This window comes from Aricia agestis, chromosome 3 (assembly GCF_905147365.1).
Source record: "Aricia agestis chromosome 3, ilAriAges1.1, whole genome shotgun sequence".
Taxonomy (NCBI): Eukaryota; Metazoa; Arthropoda; class Insecta; order Lepidoptera; family Lycaenidae; genus Aricia; species Aricia agestis.
This window is the reverse complement of record NC_056408.1, coordinates 13,723,482-13,732,690: the sequence shown is the minus strand read 5'-3', so window position 1 is coordinate 13,732,690 and position 9,209 is coordinate 13,723,482. Positions and strand designations below refer to the sequence as shown.

The window sequence follows — 9,209 nt, the reverse complement described above, 5'->3', positions numbered from 1 at the left end:
ACGCTAACGCTAGCGCTACAAAATGTATGGATTTGACATTAGTATTCGCTAGCGAAGCGATGACTGATGTCAAATCGCATACATTTTGTAGCGCTAGCATTAGCGTTAGCGTTAGCGCTTTGCCACTTGTCTACAGGCTCTGGGCGGTAGCGGTCATTGACTCCCTGTCAAAAACTTGTCATTTTCTATATAAAACGCGATTGACAATAAGGTGTCAGATGTTGTCAATCGCGGCTATGTATAGAAAATGACTAGTTTTTGACAGTGAGTGAATGACCGCTACCGTCAAGTTACGCCGAGTGAACCTTAAATACATCGAGTTTCACATTTTTTAAAACAGGCGTCAGGCACAATATAATATCATATTATGTTCATCACAATTCACATAATCTAGAATATAGATGAAATATGGAACATACATTTTGACCACTTTTCTTTGGGTCCCTGGTGTTGGTAAGTTTTGAAATATCTCTAAGCTTATGTTTAAAGAAAATATATTCCTGAATATTCGTATTCCTTTGTATAAAAATATTTGTAAGTATTTAGCAATATTTTTTATTATATTCCGGCTAATCTAGATTATACTAGACATCGATGCACGCTCGTTCCATTTACCTCGGCAGTGCTTACGAGATGGTATTATATTCATGGAAATAATACTAATAAAACTAATATCCTAGGTTTTATCTATTATTCTTATTACGTCGATGGGGAACGTGTGGGAACTATAGGTCCTAGCGCATGTCACGTTATAGACAATTTTTTTTTACTACTATTTGACGATGACGTGTGTCCTTAATGTGACGCCGCGTTAAAGTAAAAAACCGTGTTGGATATGTTTTAGATTGCTTGTTTTCTATGAGCATTCATAAAAAACAAGCAATGGAACAGCAAAAATGGAAAGGACGTAAGCGACAAAATGGTTTTTGTCACGTAATTTAAAAACCATAAATACATTTCAAATAAGCTATGGGCAAATTAAAGTGTATGCTTGAACTAATCTATGTACAAATTTTGGAAGCTTAAATTAAAAATAGGAATCCCTTTTTTACAGAGGTATTTTTGATTGATTATTCAGTGTTATAAAAGTTGACCAATCGTGTTATGCTATGGGTAATTCAAAGACAAAGACATGATGAATACTTACAATGAACTTTAATTTCTTAGCTTTAAGGCGTTGCCCTAAAATATATTGTAAACCATGAGTACCTATACAAGGTCTGATTGTGTTGTGTGTCTGTGTATTGTGTAATGTGTTGTTGCCTGTTGTCTTTGTTTGGCACTTTGGAAACGTCAGAATATGGGAGAAGTGGACCTTGAGTTATACATACCTAAACGACGTAAATATCTTTACTAAGGTAAGTCTAGTCATTTTACTAGTCATTTTTATGAGCTATTGCCCAGAGGTTCCCAAACTGGATTTCTTAAGGTCTGTGGCGTAATCTTCGGACTAGCATCAAAGTACTTTAAAACTTTTTTTGTATATGTCGCAGTCGACTGGTTAAAAAAGCCATTCAATCAAACAGCTAGACCTTTGACTGAACAACGCCATTCAATCACACGGCTATACATCGTTTAGCCGACTTCTTGACTTCGACGTTCAACACTACAGCTAGATGACGCTTAGCCATTTGAATTAACTAAGATAACCATAAGTTTAGTGCTATTATTACACAAGCGTAATGATAACAAGCAGACTAATTGTATTCTAACTCATTATGAACACAATTGCAATAAATACCTTGGTGATGCATTTCATAATCCCGTTATTTCTCCACGAATAATAGTTTAAATTTTGATTCACTCGTATGTGCCCCCATAATTTCTGACACTTTAATAATACTTGTAACGTATATTTACGAAAAATATCTTAATACAACCACAGAATAGATAATAGTACAAGTAATACAACCACAAAACACCGGTTAGTTGTCGCGATATTGTAAACAAAACGCACCAAACGCCGCGGTGGTGAGCGCTGAACTAATTCAATCAAACGGCGGCTTTTGAATCAGCTGTAGTGTTGAACGTTTTGAGTGACTTAAATATTTAATTAAAACGCTAGACGTGTGATTGAATGGCGTTGTTTAGTCAAAGGGCTAGCTGTTTGATTGAACGGCTATTTAAACCAGTTGGCTGCGACATATACATAACGATGTGATTCAAAAAGTAATTTAACTTGGACAGGGTCTGAAAATATATGAATTTAAACGGATCGCAATACGGAATATTACGTATAGGTTGGAGCAGAGGGCGCTAATGCACACGTCATAATATTAGAATATTGAAAGAAATGTAGTCAAACAGCGAACATTTTTTTTGATTTCTATATCAATGCTGGTGCTGCCTCTAGCGTGAAAACGTTGCAATAATATTATGTCCTATTTATAGAACACTAGCGACCCGCCCCGGGTTCGCATCGGGTATAAAATATATAGCCACTGAAAAAATGATTAAAATCGATTCAGCGATTTTGACTTTTATTCATATTACTACCCTTGGCCCACATTGGTCGGTACCCTGCAATTTTTAATATCTTTGAAAATATTCATTTAAATCATATGCTGTAAAGAGCCATATAGATCTACATTAAATCAACAATGTATTTAAGTAATTTAATTGGTTCATCCAATTAAATTACTTAAATACATTGCTTAAATTATAAAATAATATTTAAATTGCTTCGAAAATTAGCCATTATATTTTGTCGTAAAAAGAAAATGACAAAAAAATATTATCGTAGGATATCCATAAGAGATAGAGACATACACCATCGCGGAGTTTTCTGTAGACTCTATCTATTAAAGAAAACCGCATCAAAATCCGTTGTGTACTTTTAAAAATTAAAGGGAACAAAGGGACATGAGGGAAAAAAGCGACTTAGTTTTATAATACGCATAGATTTGAAAGGTTATTAATAGACGGTAAATGTTGAATGTTTTTGTATTATATTTTACAAATATTGTTTTTAATTAAGTACTAATTATAAAACAACACATGGAACCTGGATATATTGAGCTAAGCTTGGGCTATTATATAAATTTATACTGGTACAACATAATATTATATTTAAAGTATATTGTAATAATATATTATTAAATATTTCTGAATCAGCGTAACAATTCAACAACTCTTAAAAATCAAAGAACTTAATATACTATACATTATATAATTATAATTAAGTCGAGTAAATTTTTAATATAAAATAATATTTTTAGGGACGAAACGTAGTAAAAAGTAGAGGTCTGTAGCAGGGAGAACACAAATTACAATATTATTAAATGTTTGTTATTTATTTATGTTAATGTAATGATTAAAACAAGAACAAGTCTTATTGAAGTTTGTTAAATGGCACAGGCTATAATGCTGCCATTCATTTTGTTGTAAATACTTGAATTAACTTCAAGGCTAGTATAGGTAGCGCGTTATACATGACACTTGATTTTACATTGTATGCTGTTTATTGTGACTACTACTCAAATGTTATTATCCATATAATATAATGGAATTGATTTTTAGGCAAATGGCGGATCTACTTAATTTGGTCGAGTTATCTGAAGTACAAGCGACGGATTACGTCTCATTGACATAACTCGACTTGACTAAATGACGTAGGTAAGACAGCTGCTTATGAATCCTTTCCCCAGATGTTACATGCCTCTTAAATTGCACTTAAAGGCAGAGTCGTTCTAGAAATTTAAGTAATTTGGCAATCTTCTACTCAATCTTCTATCGTTAAGAGTAGCCCAGCCCTACTGTTAACGACCGCAATCATTTGAGAGTAGAACCGTTTAGAACATGGGTTCCACCACCCAATATTTGGCACTCTAATATCGGCTTTATTCGAAAAAACAATTAAAACCGGCCAGTAAAAGGATTTTCCGTAGTGCCAGAAATTGGTTGGTTTGCGTTTATATTATATATTATCTGTATCAATAATTCTGCAACGTCCCGACCATTGCTTATAATTTATACCAATAATAATAATTATACTTTGTCAAATAAAATATTATAATAAATTGTGATAAATTATTGATATCATTATGAATTTTACAACAGTTTTATTTTGTTAACTCTTAATGCCATTTTTTATTCCAATATTTTTCTTCATTTTGAATATACCAATTCAGTGATTCAAAAATTAAAATTCTGTTATTTATAAATAGTTTGGGCCACATTTAGAGGGGGAATACAATACTGAGAATTGACAGGTAAGCTACGTAGGAAATCTGTTACCTATCCATTTAAATTTGTTACTACTTTGAGGATAAAATAAACAAAATATTATACAGAACATACAATACAATAAAATACACTCAATAATACTATGTATAGTATGGTTCTGCTCTCATACAAGTAGTTTGTGAGTGATGTGAGATGTGAGACGATCGGTCAGTTCATTTACTTAGTTCATTCATTCATTCTGCGCTGCTGCTTTCTGAAATCAAAACACAAAATTGTTATTGCTCTTTGAGGCAGAAGCTAGTCAGGTGAAAGAACTCAGAAAGGGTAAGGATGACGAAAAGTATTATGTGGGCTAGTTGCTTTAGTTATCAAAGCTACTTTGTGCTTAGGACCCTTGTAAATAATATCCCAACTAGCCAAAGGCTATATAAAACGTTGCATAGTAGAGCTTCGATTATTATTAGTATCCTATCCTAGAGTTGAAATTATTTTTAACCGACTTCAAAAAAGGAGGTTATCAATTCGACGCGTATGTATGTACTATTTCCAGAACTGTCCAGTTTTTTGTAAATGTTAATCTATAGCAGCTTCTGAACAAATGTGCCAAATTTTAAAAGTGTATGTATGTATTTATGTTTGTGCACGCATATCTCCGGAACTAAAAGTCCGATTTAAGTGATTATTTTTCTGTTATACTAGGTATTGTTCAACTTAGAGAATACTGCATGTTTCATCAAAACCAGTTCAGTAGTTTTTGAGATTGGGAATTTTTATTCCTAATTAGTCGGTTTTATCTTTTAAAAATACTATTATTATATGACAAATGCTACAGTCTATCTGTTATTTTCAGATACAATCGATCTGTAATATATTTGAAGGTTAGTAATATGCTTAAATTTTGCTTAAGATGCTTAACATGTTAAAATCTCTCGATGAAATGCGCAGAGTTCGATTTATAGCTCTGGTACAGGCTGCAGTAGGTGGGCTGAGCTATTGGTAGATCAGAGTGACTCGGTATTGGTTATTGCAAGCATGAGGCAGGTTTTGCCGAGCGATCTAAATGTGATGTGCGACTTACGAGATGTCTAATAATTTACCATGATTTGCCAGATTTTCATTTTGGGAATGTCGCTGTCTTCCAGCATGGGTCTGGCGTCGACGCTCCGGATCACTGGCGCGTTGCTGTCCTCCTCGTCACTGGAATTCAAAATAAGAAAACGTTGTAAAAATAGGTAAATCCGGCAAAGCTTTCCAAATTAAAACACTTTATAAACCTGCAAATATTTACAAAGGATAGTTGATTTGCCATCTAGTGTGATAAAGGTAAAATAAAAGCAACTCACACAAGCCGGCCTGGAAACTCTGGCTCCAGCTCCGCCCGCAAGATGTCGCTTTCGTCATTCTGTCGAGGACGGTTCTGGAAAATTCCGATAGATGGCGTTAGTATAAAGTTGAAAAATTTTGCCGGATTTCGATTATACATTAAAATACTCGTGCTATGAAATAGTAACTGACATATTTACATAATCTGGCTTAACAACGTAGGTCCACCATGGAGGCAGCGATCACCATTTTATAAAAGTTGATGGTCGTTCTTACCTCTATAGTCGTCATAATATTATTATGTCAGTAAAACTTTCAGCTTTTCTAAAATGAGTCTATAAAAAAAGTTGGTGACGATAGTAGGATTCTTATTTTGAGTTGTATCCTATGCACTTACTTACAATATATCAAAAAAAATTGCCAACAAGACCCATATCAAATTGATAGTGCATACGGTTTTAGAAGTTTCACTTTAAGAAGGCTAAGCCTTCTGACATAATAATATTTATTTCATTATAAATTCTACGAATTACACTTTAAATTATTGTCTTATTCTATTTACACGTTCCTTACCTGAAGTTCATTGAGAGCTGCCATACGTCGCAGGATCCTGGTGATGTACCAGTCGGGGGCGGACGACGGCGCGGTACCGGACCTTTTCCCGTGAGCTGAAACATTTCAATATTGTCTTAGTTTTGACTGAGAAGAAAGGTACAGTTACCGATGTGTACGTTGTACTAACCCGACCATTATCTGTTTGTTAAAATTCTCGTATATTAATGATCTGATCTGAATGAATGATGATGATTGTTTTTTTCTGAAATAGTTTTCTCGACCTCTGGCGATCCTCCTACAGAAGCTTGGCCGGAACCATAGAGATACAACATATGTAATTTTTTATCCTTTTTTGCTCGTTATCAATAATTGCAACTGGCAGACTGTACTTGAAATTTTCACAAAGCCTTTATTGATATGTGTGCTTTAATAATTAATAATAATAATAAAATAAAATAAGGAATTAAGGGTGACTCCCATATAAAAAACATAATTTTTGCCTATTCTTCTTCCTTCGTGCGCGAGTCCAACTCGCACTTGGCAGATTTTTATAAACTACCTAGGAGTTTGATCATTCGACAGAGTTTTTACTGGTTCATTTTTTGTTATTAGCCAATAATTATAAGCGCTAAATGATAATGTATACATAAACTCCTGAAAAAAGCTCAAAAAATTAGATGTACAATTTAGTTATTATGGTGCCTTGGGGATTAAAAACATAAAAATAGACATCTATGACACGGGTTTTATTAAAACTGACACGTAGGATTCTGGCCAGGAGACTCCTAAGGGTATACCGATTCTAGGTAGACAAAACATTGTTACATATTTTGTCGTTCTGATTTACAGTGTGAAGGTCAGATTGCGACGTGACGAGGCGATGCTATCTTTGTCGCAATTTGTACAAGAAGATCACAAACTTGCCGCTCACGCTGATGGACACAGGACAGTCTATCATAATTTGAATGGCTATTGAAATTAAATTTAAAACTATTAAAATTATAATACTTTAGACGGTTCATGATATCCGCATTAGAGATTTATCTCTAACTAGATGACGCACGCAACTCCGTTGCGTCAAAATTTGTTTATCGCGCGAGAACCGTTCATTTTTCCGGGATAAAAAACATCTTATGTCCTTTCGAGGGACTCAAGTCTCAAAATATCTCCATGCAAAATTTCAGTAACATCGGTTCAGTGGTTTGGGCGTGAAGAGACAGAGACATTTTCGCATTTATAATTAATATTATAAATGCGAAAGTGTCTCTGTCGGTTTGTCTGTCAAAATCCATGCTAATGTATGTATTTTGGCAGGGTTTGCCATGTTTGCCACCAAGATTGCGAAATGTTCACTTTCGTAGTCGCTTCTATTGGTCGATTTAGTAGCATAAAGTTAATATACCTAGCGGAATAGAGAAACAAAGGCCTGAGCAAAAGAGATGTCACTATCAGTAGCACAGCGTGGTAAAAAGATACATGACAGCAGTACTCTTTTTTTGACGTCCAGTCGGCACGTGCCGCACGTCGACAATTTAATCTCATAGAATTCATGTTCAATCATGCTTGTGTAAGTGTATACGTACACATATTTTTCACACAGATGAAAACCAATTTTGGTTTCGTTTGACAGTTCGAGATTGTTGCTGTCCGCTAGGTATATTAACTTTATGTTTAGTAGCTTGTGAATGCAGTTTTTGGTCTTTCAAAATCGGGAACATACATCTCCGCCTACTGAAACAATGTATATTTTTAACGCAATCCAGGATTTAATTTATGAGGAATAATATAAAATTCACCCCGCGTATGGTAACGTGCGAGTAAGGGGTTTAATCACCTTCAAACTGACGCCATTTTGGGATGATGGGATTAAAATGTCGTTTATTAAACAGATTTTTGTTTAATTAGTAGACATAACATTTTTGGTGGTACCTCCTCTACGTATGAGCTACAGATAGGTTTTTTCCAAGGACAGAATAGCGCGAGATATTTTATTAATTAGATTTAATAATTAATATAACGGTTTGCTCAAAAAACACACACATTTATAAAACTGTAAGTATATTTTATAAATGTACGTCACGTCTGTAACAATTTTCTACTGAAAATATAAAGAATACTAAAGGAAAAAAGAGTAAAAATATTAACCCGACTACGAAATTAATGTACCAAAAATGTATAACAAACAATTAATGTGTAAAATACAATAAAGACTACCAAAATATTTAGTTATTTTGCCTTCGTCGCAATCGGGTTAAAAAAAGTTAATAAGTAACTAGGAAGCATAAATATAATGGAAAGAGTTGAACTCTGTATAATTAAAAGTAGATTGTTTGAGTCCATAAAACGGCGGCGATGGAACAAAGATAATGAGCTGCCTGCGGATCAACCGAGCCGTTATTAATGATAGCTCAATAGATAGCACTTCATTTGCACGTGCTATGTGCCATGTGCCATGTCCACAGGTGAAAAGTCCCATTTATTTGTCTTTGGAATTATTTGAATTAAAAATATAATTATTTTTTATCTTTTTTTAGGGTTCTGTACCCAAAGGGTAAAAACGGGACCCTATTACTGAGACTTCGATGTCTGTCCGTCCGTCTGTCTGTCCGTCTGTCAGTCTGTCTCCAGGCTGTATCTCAATAACCGTTTTAGCTAGACTCCTAAAATTTTTACAGATTGTGTATCTATGTTGCCGCTACAACAACAAAATCAAATTAATATTTAAGGGGGGCTCTCACACAGCAAACTTAATTTTTTTTGCCATTTTTGTTCGTAATCAATAATGGCAACAGGTACTTGAAATATTAACAAAATCCTTAAGTAATTATATTTGAACTTTAGTAATTAATAATAAAAATTCAATAAAATTAATAATTAAGGGGGTTTTCATACAAAAAACATTTTCCCCCCTATTTTTGTTATAAAATGGTACGGAGCCCTTCGTGCGCGAGTCCAACTCGCACTTGGCCGATTTTATTTCCAGATAGTAAGTACGCGAAATATATTTTTTGATGATTTTTGAATTAAGAATATAAGTACCTAATGTTTTTTTCTACAAATTCTTTAGTTGCCAGCTAGTACGCGGCATATTATCTTTTTTATTTCGTCGTAAAAAAACAACTGATTTCACACGCGTCGGTTATGCG

General features: G+C 34.1%; 1 protein-coding gene across 1 annotated transcript in view; it reads right to left on the bottom strand.

Moving 5' to 3' along the window:
* Positions 1-4,134: 4,134 nt before the first annotated feature.
* LOC121725302 overlaps positions 4,135-9,209 on the bottom strand; it is a 31,620-nt gene continuing 26,545 nt past the window's right edge. Inside the window, exons 5-8 of the mRNA XM_042112191.1 lie at positions 6,082-6,176; positions 5,529-5,602; positions 5,283-5,382; positions 4,135-4,438 (exon numbers count right to left, since the gene is read on the bottom strand). Coding sequence (XP_041968125.1) covers positions 4,415-4,438; positions 5,283-5,382; positions 5,529-5,602; positions 6,082-6,176 — 293 coding nt within the window. The 3' untranslated portion in view covers positions 4,135-4,414. The remainder of the gene's footprint in view (positions 4,439-5,282; positions 5,383-5,528; positions 5,603-6,081; positions 6,177-9,209) is intronic.